This window comes from Miscanthus floridulus, chromosome 8, assembly GCF_019320115.1.
Source record: "Miscanthus floridulus cultivar M001 chromosome 8, ASM1932011v1, whole genome shotgun sequence".
Classification (NCBI taxonomy): Eukaryota; Viridiplantae; Streptophyta; class Magnoliopsida; order Poales; family Poaceae; genus Miscanthus; species Miscanthus floridulus.
Genome location: NC_089587.1, coordinates 74388492 through 74403222, shown reverse-complemented (window position 1 = coordinate 74403222; position 14731 = coordinate 74388492). Strand labels below are relative to the sequence as shown.

At 46.1% G+C, this 14731-nt stretch overlaps 1 protein-coding gene and 1 pseudogene across 1 annotated transcript; both read left to right on the top strand.

Moving 5' to 3' along the window:
- The first annotated feature begins 249 nt into the window (after nucleotides 1–249).
- LOC136472604 (uncharacterized) lies at nucleotides 250–6352 on the top strand. The gene is made up of 6 exons (XM_066470308.1): nucleotides 250–586; nucleotides 704–916; nucleotides 4067–4162; nucleotides 4473–4618; nucleotides 4730–4952; nucleotides 5918–6352. The coding sequence occupies exons 1-6, from the start codon at nucleotides 440–442 to the stop codon at nucleotides 6107–6109; spliced, it is 1017 nt and encodes a 338-aa protein (XP_066326405.1). The 5' UTR covers nucleotides 250–439; the 3' UTR covers nucleotides 6110–6352.
- A 1496-nt stretch (nucleotides 6353–7848) lies between these two features.
- Nucleotides 7849–13762, top strand: LOC136476697 (uncharacterized; annotated as a pseudogene).
- The last annotated feature ends 969 nt before the right edge of the window (nucleotides 13763–14731 follow it).

The window sequence follows — 14731 nt, the reverse complement described above, 5'->3', positions numbered from 1 at the left end:
GTCTCCTGGAATGGAACGTGGGGACTGCGGACTGTTGATTGCTGTGATTGCTGTGGAAGAAGACACCTACTGGTGATTCCTGATCACTATCCTCCATGGCAGAAACCAAATCCACTTCCAATTACTGCTGGGTGCTGGCCCCCTGTCCACTCCAACTCCAACACTGTCTGGTTCTGGTTCGATTTCGCCACGTGACCCCCGAAGCGGCGGCGCGCAGCGGGCGCCTTGACGTCCCCCATGACGCCGCGCGGCGTGGACGGACCTCCGCAGCGCAGCTTCCGTCTCGTCCGCTCCGCAAGCTACAGCGACCTACCGCCGAGGCGGGCCCCTACTTTAAACCCTCCCCCACCTCCTGCCGTGGAGGGATCGGCGGCTGCCGGCTGTGGACTGTTGAAGGTGGTGCGCTTCTGCCTGCGTGCTCTGGAGTCTGGAGAGATAGATGGCGATGCCGTCCGGGTGGAGGGGCATCCTGGGCTTCGACTACGGCATCGTGCAGGCGCCGCTCGGCCCCGACATCTCCGGCCCCGAGCTCGTCGCCGCAGTCGCCAACGCCGGCGCCATCGGCCTCCTCCGCCTCCCCGACTGGGTGGGTAGCCACTGTTTCCGTGCTCTTTAATAATTTGAGAGTACTAGTTTTGCTTCCTGTGCTGTCCCCGGCCCCGCTGAGCTGATCAACCGCTTCGTTGTTTGTTGCTGACCGCAGCCGGCGCCGGATCACGTCAGAGAGCTGATTCGGAAGACCAGGAGCCTCACGTCCAAGCCGTTCGGGGCGGCCATCGTGCTGGCCTTCCCGCACGAGGAGAACCTCAGGGTCGTCCTCGAGGAGAAGCTCGCCGTGCTGCAGGTCTACTGGGGGGACTTCCCCAAGGAGAGGGTCCAAGAGGCGCATCGCGCCGGAGTTAAGGTCTTGCATCAGGTGCGCGCCATTGCTAGTTAGCTGCGCCAGTTATTATCATCATCATCCAATTAGTAGTATTAGTGACAATTTCATCACTGGGAAAAATATATCCATAGTACTTCATAGTTCACACTCTATGGCATTCTACTTCCAACTGTTTATTACGAATTCGTATGGGACTATGGGTGGAAGGGGTGATGCCTAGATGTAGCGACAGAGACCAGAGAATGAGAGATACTATATAGGATCGTGTTTGCCTGTGGTTAGGCTGCCAGCACGGCCGGAGCCTTGATTCGTGGGAGTGGGGTTGTTATGACTGGCACCCATTATACAAGGTGTAGGCCCATGTTTTGGCAAGTGGAGCCGGCCCAGGGCACGCGTGAAGATTAGATTGGTTTGGTTTATCAGGAAAGAGATATGTTATATTGATACGGTTATGATATTTCCTTAGGGGTCAAGTCAGTCATCTCTATAAAAAGAGAACCCTGTATCAGTTATAATTAAGCAGAAACAAGAATTGTTTCCGGCTTCCTGAAGGGAGCCGGGATTTCCTAACCCTAGCCGCCTCCTGCTGTGTCTCGTGTGAACAGTGCTGCCGCTACTGTAGCACCACGGGGATTCTAGGGCAGCAGCAGCCGCCGCGCTCTCGCCGCCACGGCCCCTCGCCGGCGTCGAGAATACAGACCACGTCCTCCTCTCTTCCACCCATATAACCTACGCAGTAACACCGGTAGGGCATCTAGTTCTATCAGCCTGGTATCAGAGCTGTCAGGTCCTCCATCCACATCCACGCAGCCGCCGTCCACCTCTGCCTCCCTGTCCCTGCCATCAGCGCCAGCGCCGTCGGCTGCGTCGGGGTTGTCGTCCGCATCCTCGGGAGCGCCCCTGACGTTGGAATCTTTGGCCGCCGACGTGGCTGCGATTGCCAGCGGCATGGCGGCCATGCAGGCGACCCTGGCCGCCCTCATCCCACCACCTCCCCCTCCACAATAGCCGGCACCACCACCACCTCCACAGCTATCGCAGCTGCAGGCGATCTTCCCCTACGGCATGCCCCAGACCAGCGGGACGGGGGTGCCCCTCCACATGCTGCGGTGGCCGGCCTCGCAGTCTCCGCCCATGTACACGATGGCCACGATCCCTACACCGTCGGCAGCCGCGGTCGCGGCGTCCTTCGGGGCGCGCCAGCCGCCCCCGACCAGCGGCATAGGCTATGGAGGGACGGACGGTACCCTCGTCTACGGTGGAGGTGGGTACTCCGGCGGTGCCCTATACGCGGAGGACTCGTCTGCCGCTGCTCCCAACGGCGCCCATGCCCCTCCCAAATTTTACAAGCTGGAGTTCCCGACGTTCGACGGCGCCGTTGATCCGCTCAATTGGCTCAACTACTGCGAGCAGTTTTTCCGCGGCCAGCGAACATTGGCTTCGGATCACACATGGCTAGCTTCGTACCACCTTCGCGGCGCTGCTCAAACTTGGTACTATGCGCTGGAACAAGATGAAGGCATGCCGACCTGGGAACGCTTCCGCGACCTGTGCCAGCTCCGTTTTGGCCCCCCAACACACGGCACGCGGCTGGCCGAGCTCGCCCGGCTACCCTTCCAGTCATCGGTCCAGGAGTATTCGGACCGCTATAATGTCGTGCTCTGCCATGCTCGCGACCTCAATCCTCGCCAGAAGGCGGAACTGTTCGTGGGTGGCCTCCCCGAGCACATCAAGGTCGACGTCGAGATGCGGGATCCACCCGACCTTCAGACCGCCATGTATTTGGCCCGGGCATTCGAGCGTCGCGCGGCGGCCATGCCTCCAGCGCCTCTGCAGCAGGGCGCCCGACCTCCTCAGTGGCCTGGCCTTCCCCCGCGCGTGCCAGGCGTGGGTGCTCCTCCAGTTGGAGCCCCTGTGCCCCCAGGGGGCGGACCAGCAGCGGCGAACGGGGCGCCCCCGGTGCGCCAGTTCCGCCGCCTCACGCCGGACGAGCAACTGGAGCGGCGTCAACAAGGGCTTTGCTTCAACTGTGATGAGCCCTACGTCCGCGGCCACGTGTGCCCACGGCTCTTCTACCTCGAATCGGACGACTACATCGATGACGGGCTGGGGGATGCCGCGGCGATGGATGACGTCGCCAACCCCGCGGCTCCGGACGCCCAGGAGCCTGCGGCCGCTAATGCTTTCGTGGTCTCTCTACACGCACTTGTAGGGATGCGCACGGACAATACGATGCTACTCCCGGTGATGGTTAAAGGGGAGCGGCTGTTGGCGCTACTCGACACCGGCTCCACGCACAACTTCCTCCATGGCACTTGTAGCACGTGAAGATTAGATTGGTTTGGTTTATTAGAAAAGAGATATGTTAGATTGATTCGGTTATGATATTTTCTTAGGGGTCAAGTCAGTCATCTCTATAAAAAGATAACCCTATATCAGTTATAATTAAGCAGAAACAAGAATTGTTTCCGGCTTCCTGAAGGGAGCCGGGATTTCCTAACCCTAGCCACCTCCTGCTGTGGCTCGTGTGAACTGTGCCGCCGCTACTGTAGCACCACGGGGATTCTAGGGCTGCAGCAGCAGCCGCCGCGCTCTCGCCGCCACGGCCCCTCGCCGGCGTCGAGAATACAGACCACGTCCTCCTCTCTTCCACCCCTATAACCTACACAGTAACACCGGTAGGGCATCTAGTCCTATCAGGGGTGCATTGGATTTTCCGATAACAATGCTCAAAGCACACAGTGCCAAATGTTAAACATGCCAAAGTGCAAATGATGATACAAGTGGGGCCACTATCAACCTGATGCATCACCCTCAGTGGGAAATGATCTGGTGCATAGCAGGCACTACCACATGATGTGATGATCTGTGGCGTTACTGCTATGCAATGCTTGTCGAAATTTGGCAAGTTCTCTTCCTGTTTACTTCATACTTTATTTTCTTGCCAGAATTGTGCCAACATTATATTGGGCAACCAATTTGACGATTAGAATAAAAGGCTGTGCCAAGTTTTGGCAACCTTGGCAGGGAATATTTTGTCCGTGGCCAGTAACACTTGTTTTTTTCTTTGAGTCCACAGAAGTGAATGCTGCCTGTTCATGCTGATATGAGAACTCCATTTTGTGTAAATTATTGACATTGTTGTGATTGATGGTTTCATGATTTTTGTTGATATCTGAACAGGTCGGCAGCCTTGAGGAGGCAGCTAAAGCTAAAGAAGCCGGTGTAGATGGAATCATTGTTCAGGGACGTGAAGCAGGGGGTCATGTAATTGGTCAGGTAATTCCCAGCTGGTTTCTGGTTTCTGCTTTGTTTTAACACCGTTGGGCAATCTTTCACCACACCTTCTGCTTATGCAATCATTTATGCATTTAGAATCTTCACCATCCTGTGGAATGCAGAGCAGCATTTTGCTGCCACTATGCAGATTTCAGTAAAAATACCATATGCAGGGCTTGATTCAACTTCCTAGCTTAGGGCCCCTGTATCTTCTTATCTCTAAAAGCATAGCATGCATTTATAGCTTGTGTCCTTTTAATTGTCTTTTTTCATGAATGTTCTCTCAATCAGCTTCTATTTGGAAAAACAGGAAGGACTATTTCCGCTGTTGCCAAGAGTAGTAGATCTTGTTTCAGACTCGGGCATTCCAGTTATCGCCGCTGGGGGAATTGTAGACGGACGTGGCTATGTTGCCGCATTGGCACTTGGTGCCCAAGGTGTTTGTTTAGGAACTAGGTATTATCTCGGTCACTTGTACTGAGGATATACCAGAACAGAGCCTTTTCATTATAGTTTGCATAATCTTAATTTCTTATGCTTACATTACAACGGTTCTTGAACATTCAGGTTCGTTGCTACCAAGGAAAGCTTTGCGCATCCTATTTATAAGCAAAAGCTAATCGAGATGAGTCACACAGACTACACAAATATATTCGGACGTGCTAGATGGCCTGATGCTCCACAACGTGTCCTGGAAACACCCTTCTATGCTGAGTGGAAGAATAATTTCCCAGATCAGGAAACAGAGGAAAATCAACCCATCATAGGCCACTCTATCATCCATGGCGTGGTATGCATTTGGATATTTGATATGCCTTGAATTTGTTCACCCATTCTGAATTTAGCAGTTGCATCCATTTTCGTGTCTTTTCTGTTCACTTCTTCTAGACAGCCGCACAAATTATTTCATTTATTTGCAGGCTTAAATAGTAAAGAACTGGAGCACACAGCGTTAGACCCTTAGTAATCTAGTTGCAAAAAAGAAATGTGAGCCATATATAGTTGTAACCATGAAATTGTTTGACCGGTAACTCTAGGTTGTCTGCTCGACACAATCATACAAAAAGGACATGAAATTCAGCATGCCAAAGGTTAAATAAAACAGAATAACACTTGGCAAAAAAGAGTTTGCTCCAGTTCAGAGGCCAGAAGCACAAAGCAGCAGTATATAACTGTTCACTTTTGCATCCAATATAAAGAACTGTGGCTTTGAAACTCAGGCAACCAATTTGAAATGGCTACCCTAGTTTATGGAATCCTACTTAGTTGTTATTATGCATCTGAAAATGGTTCTTCTAGTTATGCTACGATTTGGGAGGAATGGACATCATTCTGCTAAGTTCACCTCAGGACAGTGGAGGGTGGCTATTAGTTGCTTGCCTTCAAACAAAATAGTAGATTATAGTGTTGAATATGCAATGGTTATTGAGGTCTATGTCAGCACTCAGTAGCATAATTGGTGGTCAAACCTGAGAACCTACTCGATCTGGATTTGCGGTATCTCAGCTTGGACTTGGACATTTGCCATTCTTTCAACTAATAGTTGGCTCATAGTAATTAGTATATTTGCCTTTCTTTTAACCACAGATTGTTTTGTTCAAAGGAAGGCAAATATTGATATATTATGCAATTTGTAGATGATGGATCTCAGTACTGTAGTTCAGTGTATCAGTTATTGCAACTTCAATTGCATGCTTTGTCCTTGTGCATCTGAAACTAGGAAATAGACAACTGACCAACAATTCCTGACCCCAGCACAAGGATATTCGTCGGTTTGCCGGTACTGTTCCAAACGCCACGGCAACAGGAGATATCGACATCATGGCCATGTATGCGGGTCAGGGTGTTGGGCTAATCAAGGAGATCGTACCAGCTGCTGAAGTTGTCAAAAGTCTAGTCGCTGAAGCAAAGGAAGTCATTAGAGAAAAGCTTTCTGGTTACCAGTAAAATCCATCCTGAACTGCAAGCTAGAACGTGTGAAGTATTTGTGAGTAGTCAGTAGTCACCAATCAGAATATTTGGGAGTACCAAGGTTTGTTTCTTGTGCTATTTGTAAGTAAAAAACTGATGAAAATAAATGAGACTACCAAAGGTATTCTGTCAGCCAAAAATTTTGTGCTGATGTAGTGTCATGGAATACTACCTGTAATAATATTTTTGGAGTGTCTTCCCATAGCCCTGAAGGGCCTCTGCCCTATTGCATTTTTTTTCTTTTTGAGAATAGGTTTCCTTTCTGTATGACTTTGCTCAGTTCACAGAGCTAAGCGTATGTGGTGGACTGGTGGTACAGTTGGTGTGACGGGTTCAAATTCTGAGGGCAACTCCAATGTAAGGGGAGTTCCTGGCTGGAGGGGTAAGCTCCTCTCGTATGGGGGTAAGCTAACCTTACTTTGGACAGCATTCCAATTTACTTTGTCCGTCACTAAGTTTTCCAAATGGGTAGTAGAAACTATAAACTCTCACATGGGTCATTTTTTTTAGAAGGGTTAAGTCCAATTTACACCCTCCAACTTGCAGCAAAGTTCGGATTTCAACCTCGAACTTCAAAACCGGACAACTTTGGCCTTCCAACTCTCACAATTTACATATAAAAATTATCTTCATCCGAAATCGTATTAAAGGGTTTTCTATTTTTTGAAATTTGAGTCTCATCACGCGATAAAATATGGTGCTGAAATTTTATATTATTTTTTCGAGCATCTTACTGTCTTCAAATGAAAAAACTGAAAACTACAAAGTTGTAGATCTCATCGAGGTCTACAATTTACATATAAAAATTATCTTCATCCGACATCGTATTGAATGGTTTTCTATTTTTTGAAATTTGAGTCTTATCACGCGAGTGAAACAATTTTGTCACGTGATGAGACTCAAATTTCAAAAAATAGAAAACCCTTCAATACGATGTCGGATGAAGATAATTTTTATATGTAAATTGTAGACCTCGATGAGATCTACAACTTTGTAGTTTTCAGTTTTTTCATTTGAGGACAGTAAGATGCTCGAAAAAATAATATAAAATTTCAGCACCATATTTTATCGCGTGATGAGACTCAAATTTCAAAAAATAGAAAACCCTTCAATACGATGTCGGATGAAGATAATTTTTATATGTAAATTGTAGACCTCGATGAGATCTACAACTTTGTAGTTTTGAGTTTTTTCATTTGAGGACGTTAAGATGCTCGAAAAAATAATATAAAATTTCAGCGCTCCCGAAAATATCAAAACTTACTGTTCACCCGCAAAACCGCCCAGAAGTTGAACTTTTCCTAGAGTTGGAGGGCCAAAGTTGTCCGGTTTTGAAGTTCGAGGTTGAAATCTGAATTTTGCTGCAAGTTGGGGGGTGTAAATTGAACTTAACCTTTTTAGAATAATCAAGACAATGGTCACAGCAATTGATAGCCCAGCTAAGAGCTGGAGTTGGTGGTTAGCAGAGACTCGTGGATTTGCAGAGTCGGACCCTTTTGGCGGACACGAGGAATTAAGCTGTGGAATTTTTTTCTTTAAAAAATGACCCATTTTCATTGTGGATTTGCCACGTAATAATAACCTCCAAAAGGACCAGGGCCGCGCCGGGCGTACCGCTTGTCGCCGAGCGCCGTGGACGGCTCCCGTCGCCGCGCAGCTCGCCGTCGTAGACTGGGGAGCTACAGCGCCGACCGCCGAACCGACCGCGCCTCGCCACCAACTCTGGTCCTCTCCATCCCCAACCATTCGCCTTGCCGCCGCATCCAATCATCGCGCGGTCTCGTACCCGGCTACCCGAACGCAGCAGACTTGCAGCGCCACCAGAGAACAGGCAGCTGTGAGCTCTGAACTACTGCTAGTAGATGGGTTACGGGTGGAGGGGCATCCTGGGCTTCGACTACGGCATCGTGCAGGCGCCGCTGGGCCCCGACATCTCCGGCCCCGAGCTCGCCGCCGCCGTCGCCAACGCCGGCGCCATCGGCCTTATCCGCCTCCCCGACTTTGTACCCACGCCTTCCTCTTCTTCTCTTCAGTTTTCTATTATGTTTCCTCTGTTAATTACTGTATCTCAGCTGATCAATGGCTGGCTACGCTGCTGACTGCACGGCAGCCGGCGCCGGATTACGTGAGGGAGCTGATACGGAAGACGAGGAGCCTGACGTCCAGGCCGTTCGGGGCGGCCATCGTGCTCCCGTTCCCGTACGAGGAGAACCTGAGGGTCGTGCTGGAGGAGAAGCTTGCAGTGCTGCAGGTCTACTGGGGTGAGTTCCCCAGGGAGTGGGTCCAAGAGGCGCACCGCGCCGGGGTCAAGGTTTTGCATCAGGTGAGACAATTTTTTATGCAATAATTGAAAAAAAGGAAAACCATCCTTGCTTCATACTCTCATGATATTGTTCCAAACTTCCAGTTTACCTATTGTGATATGCCTGTCGTGCTATTGTTGTTGATTTACAGTTTAGAAATCCCAACTGTTGGTAGGGGTGATGCCAAGATGGAGTGTTTATCTCAATGTGTGTGGTTAGGCTGTCACACCAAATTTTTTTTTTTTTTCACAACCGTGCCTTGGCACATTTTTCATTAAGAGAAAATAGAGTTTTTAAGAGGAAATAGAGTTTTCGCGAACGTGGTTAGGCTGTCGCACCGGTGGTGCTCATGGAATGGAGCAGGGTCCAGGGAGTTAGCATTGAAAAGTCCAATTAAAATTTTCTTATAGAGCAGCAAAATAAGTACTTCAAACTGCAAATGACAATATCGTAGACCCAATATCGTGTGAAATCTCTGCAAATTAGGCTGGCTAATCTTCATGTTTCCTTAATGAGTCTTCATGCTATCATGTCTAATTTCTAGCGGAACTTCCCATTTCTCAAATCAAGACTGGGCCAATTATGTTTGAAATGCACACATGATTTATTTTGCTTCGTCTCTGCATACACATATTTGTGCCCAAGAAAAATGTTTGCAAGCTTATTGAAATTCTTCTAAGGAATGGAAGTCGTTTACCTTTAAGAATTTTAAAAACTATACCTTACATGTTATTTGAGTTTGTTTGATGTGATTCTTGTATACATAAATCCTCCTGATCAATAGTCAATACATGCCATAAAATTCAACATCAGTGGAAATGTTTTGATGCACAATAGGTACATAATCTGTGTTAAGGTCTTTACTGCTCTGCAATGGTTGGTTTTTGAAATTTGGCATGCTTCTGGAAATGTTTATTTTGTATTCATTTTTTACTGAAAAAATTGTCCAATATTGTGCAACCAATTTGACAATCAAACTAAGCTGTGCCAATTTTTTGCAACATTTGGTATGGCAAATTTCATCAGTGGACAATAATCTTTGTTTTTTTTTTTTGAGACCACAAAGGTGCATGCTTCTTTGTGATGGTGGCATGAGAACCCCAGTCCTTGTAAATTCATGACATTGTTTTAATTGATTGCTTCTTGAGTTTAGACTTTTTGTTGATATCCAAACAGGTCGGCAGCCTTGAAGAGGCAACAAAAGCTAAAGAAGCCGGTGTAGATGGAATAATTGTTCAAGGGCGTGAAGCGGGGGGGTCATGTAATTGGTCAGGTAAATGTAAATCAATTAGCTTCAGCTTTGTTGAAGTACTGTTGGGCAATCTTTCAGTAAGCATACCACCGGCCAGTATTTGCTACTGCTAAAGTGCTATATGCAAGGCTTGATACAGATTAGGGCCCATGGTCTCGTCTCTAGTAGCATAACATGCTCTTATAGTCTGTGTCCTTTTAATTGCCTTTTCTCATGAATATTCTCTCGGTCAGCTTCTATTTGGAAAAGCAGGAAGGATTGATTCCACTGTTGCCAAGAGTAGTAGATCTTGTTTCGAACTCTGGCATTCCAGTTATTGCTGCTGGGGGAATTGTAGATGGTCGTGGCTATGTTGCTGCATTGGCACTTGGTGCTCAAGGTGTTTGCTTAGGAACAAGGTATTCTCTTAGTCTCTTGTATTTCGATACGAGGATACATCAACACAGAGCCTTTTATTTGTAGTTTGCATAGGTAATGCTCACATTATATCGCTCCTTGAACATTCAGATTCCTGGCTACTGAGGAAAGCTATGCACATTCTATTTATAAGGAAAAGGTAATTGAGATGAGTCGCACTGACTATACAAATGTGTTTGGGCGTGCTAGATGGTCTTATGCTCCACAACGTGTCCTGGAAACACCATTCTATTCTGGCTGCAAGAATCTCCCAGATCAGGAAATAGAGGAAAATCAACCCATTATTGGGCACTCTATCATCCATGGTGTGGTATGTATTTGAATATTTGATTTGTCTTGAATTTTTTTTTGTTTCCCCGTCTCCACGCGTGCTAGGTGGGCATCATGGGAGTCGAGTCGGTTGTTCATGGTGGTGAGCTGGCCCAAGATGCGATCCAACTTAGCATCCATGGCCGCAGGATCGAAGGTGCCAGACATGGTAGTCGATGCACCCGTGAAGGTCTCCGATACCAAATTGATACGGCGCCTGCGATGAGGTGAACGGAGAGGAGAGTGGAGAAGTCTGGACTGGGAATTGGAGCGCAAGGGTTAGCGAGGAACGTCGGCGGTGGGTTCTTCTCCGGTGGGCGCAGCTGAAGCGCTCGACGCCACCGTCGAAGGGAAACTCCCACCCGATAATCAGGGAGAGTTTACTCCTTCTTCGATAACGATTACAATCTCCTAAGGTGCCCCTTTATAGTATAGGTGCACTTTCCTAAACAAACTCCAATCTAATCTCTTAACCAATCTAATCTCTCCCTGATCTAATCTACTAAAGAGTCCAGCCTAGCCACGGCTTGGGCCTGCTGGCTGGCGCGATCGACACCTATAGGTGCGTCCAACAAAGGAGTCTATAACAGCTTACTTTGTAAAAAAAAAGTGTTTTTCATGGCTTTTCTTCTTCACTTATTCTGGCCCTGGTGTGTAAATTATTTCAATCGCGATACTACCTCCGTCCTAAAATATAAGGGATTTGAGGCTGTCCTAAGTCAAACTATATTTTAAGTTTGAACATTTTTCTGTAAACTTAGATTTTGAGGACGGAAAAGCTTGTCCAACACCGGTTAAGATGGTTTGGACATGTCCAATGGAGACCTCCAGAGGCACCGGTGCATAGTGGAATCCTAAGCCAGGATAGTAACGTGAAGAGAGGCAGAGGAAGACCGAAGTTGACTTAGGTAGAGGCAATAAAAGGAGACTTGAAAGGATGGAATATACCTAAAGACTTAGCCTTAGATAGGAGTGCTTGGAAAATAGCTATTCATGTGCCTGAACCTTGATTGCTTCTGCTGGGTTTCAACTCTAGCCTACCCCAACTTGTTTGGGACTTAAAGGCTTTGTTGTTGTTGTTGTGTCAGATTTCAGGACGGAAGTAGTAATAGAACTGGTGCTTAATGAAAGCTCGGATATCAGAACCTTAGTAGCCTCGTTGCAAACAAAATACATGAACTCTGGCAGCCATATTAAAATAGCCACAATAGTACGCAGAATTATATTTGTTCAATATTCTCCTGCGTATTTGCGAAAAAAAGAATTATTCAATATGATAAACCTCAAAACTTCCTTTTAGGTTTTCATCAGTCAAAAAATCGGTTCTCTGTTTAGGTTACGTTTTCATGAATGAGCATCATTCTGCTAAATGTACCTTGGGACATGGTGAGAGTTGGTAATTAGCTACTTTGCTTTGAATCAAAATGGTTGCTTATAATGCTGTTTTTCTAGTACTGGATATCCATGGTTGCGTTCAAGTCAGTAGTTGTAGCGGTGTGGTAAAGCATAAAGCTATTTTACTTTTGCATCTGGATTCGTGGTATCTCAGCGTGGACTATTTGCCATTCTTTGAACTAATTATTGGCTCATAGTATTTAATCTATTTTTCCTTGAACCAAAAGGTTTTAGTGGAAGCCAAACGTTAATACACTGCACATGATGGATCTCACTATGTATAGTAGCTCGGCTATTGCAACTTGAATCACATGTTTTTACTATGCATCTCAAAAAAGGAATGGGCTACTAAGCAGAAATGTCTGTTTCCAGCACAAGGATATTCATCGATTTGCTGGTATTGCTCCAAACCCCACCTCGACAGGTGATATCCGTAGCATGGTCATGTACGCAGGTCAGAGTGTTGGGTTAATCACAGAGATCATACCAGCCGGCGAAGTTGTCAGAAGGCTGGTCGCTGAAGCGAAGGATGTCATCAGAGAAAGACTTTCTGATTTCCAGTAAAAGTCCTCTAGGACTGAAAGTTTTATCTATAACAAACGCATGATGCACTTGTAAGTAATCAGCAATCACAACAAATGATAAATATCACCAAGGTATCCTTTCTTTTCTATGACGACAATGTCCGTGTATTGTGTAGTGGCGCAACATTATGGGTGCGGTGTTTGCTTATTCATGCTGTTTGTAAATCATGGGTTCATGGCTAACATGCTCTAGTAGCATAACATGCTCTTATAGTCTGTGTCCTTTTAATTGCCTTTTCTCATGAATATTCTCTCAGTCAGCTTGTATTTGGAAAAGCAGGTAGGATTGATTCCACTGTTGCCAAGAGTAGTAGATCTTGTTTCGGACTCTGGCATTCCAGTTATTGCTGCTGGGGGAATTGTAGATGGTCGTGGCTATGTTGCTGCATTGGCACTTGGTGCTCAAGGTGTTTGCTTAGGAACAAGGTATTCTCTTAGTCTCTTGTATTTTGATACGAGAATATATCAACACAGAGCCTTTTATTTGTAGTTTGCATAGGTAATGCTCACATTATATCGCTCCTTGAACATTCAGATTCCTGGCTACTGAGGAAAGCTATGCACATTCTATTTATAAGGAAAAGGTAATTGAGATGAGTCGCACTGACTATACAAATGTGTTTGGGCGTGCTAGATGGTCTTATGCTCCACAACGTGTCCTGGAAACACCATTCTATTCTGGCTGCAAGAATCTCCCAGATCAGGAAACAGAGGAAAACCAACCCATTATTGGGCACTCTATCATCCATGGTGTGGTATGTATTTGAATATTTGATTTGTCTTGAATTCTTTTTTGTTTCCCCGTCTCCACGCGTGCTAGGTGGGCATCCTGGGAGTCGAGTCGGTGGTTCATGGTGGTGAGCTGGCCCAAGATGCGATCCAACTTGGCATCCATGGCCGCAGGATTGAAGGTGCCGGACATGGGGTAGCGAGGAACGTCGGCGGTGGGTTCTTCTCCGGTGGGCGTGGCTAAAGCGCTTGACGCCACCGTCGAAGGGAAACTCCCACCCGATAACCAGGGAGAGTTTACTCCTTCGATAACGATTACAATCTCCTAAGGTGCCCCTTTATAGTATAGGTGCACTTTCCTAAACAAACTCCAATCTAATCTCTTAACCAATCTAATCTACTAAAGAGTCCAGCCTAGCCACGGCTTGGGACTGCTGGCTGGCGTGATCGACACCTATAGGTGCGTCCAACAAAGGAGTCTATAACAGCTAACTTTGTAAAAAAAAAGTGTTTTTCATGGCTTTTCTTCTTCACTTATTCTGGCCCTGGTGTGTAAATTATTTCAATCGCGGTACTACCTCCGTCCTAAAATATAAGGGATTTGAGTCTGTCCTAAGTCAAACTATATTTTAAGTTTGAACAATTTTCTGTAAACTCAGATTTCAGGACGGAAGTAGTAATAGAACTGGTGCCTAATGAAAGCTCGGATATCAGAACCTTAGTATATCCAAAACAAAATAAATAGGACCATTCATGATAATATGTGGACCATATAAATTCCAAAAATCATTAACTATGAAAGGAACATACAGATCACAAAAAACATATATTTAAAGTATGATAATGTGATAACTTAATATGGATCATGAATATGAATGCTCATATGTCCAAATAAAGGTTACAAATGTTTCACTATGAAAGGAACATATTGATCACAAAAAAACACATGATTATTCAGTTGGATAGAGTGAAAATAGTTTAACATTTAATCTTACCATCTCATTTTCTTTTTCCTAAAGTAGGTCAGGTGGTATCTCTATCTGTACTTGGTTAATAATGAGCTGCAAGTGAAGAATTACCAACATGATTAGTTTTTCTATCTCCAACTATAGTCAGATAGTGCGCCAAAATAAAATTTTACCTCAAGTACACGACCATTACACTTCACATCTTGAGTCAATGTGGCATTTTGTTGAGCCAAGGCAGCATTTTGTTGAGCTAAGCGACCGACGGTTGCAACTGACTCCTCATATCTTGCCATCAGATTTTGAAAAGCCCTTGAGGTTGCTGGACTTCTCCCACTTGCCTTAGCAGCATCAATTATTGTACCCTTCTTGACAGCACCATCTCCTATTGCAAGACAACCATGGGGCAAGCCACAACCAATATTATATGCAATTTGACCATCAAAAGGTTGCTCTTGCCAGTTCTCTAGATACTTTTCTTGCAATGCTTCATTGTCGTCATCCTAGAAATAACAACAATTATTAGTCACAAACTACAAATGGAAAAACATGAAACTAGATACAAAATTTTGATACATACAACAAGTCTCTTTGTCCATTCTGGAATTGGGCCAGCATTCCCGTTGGCATCACAATTCTTAAGG

Coding starts and splice junctions, on each gene's coding strand:
- LOC136472604 (XM_066470308.1), top strand. CDS start 440: ATGGCGATGCCGTCCGGGTGGAGGGGCATCCTGGGCTTCGACTACGGC. Junction 917..4,066: donor GAGTTAAGGTCTTGCATCAG/GTGCGCGCCATT, acceptor ATATCTGAACAG/GTCGGCAGCCTTGAGGAGGC. Junction 4,163..4,472: donor GGGGTCATGTAATTGGTCAG/GTAATTCCCAGC, acceptor TTGGAAAAACAG/GAAGGACTATTTCCGCTGTT.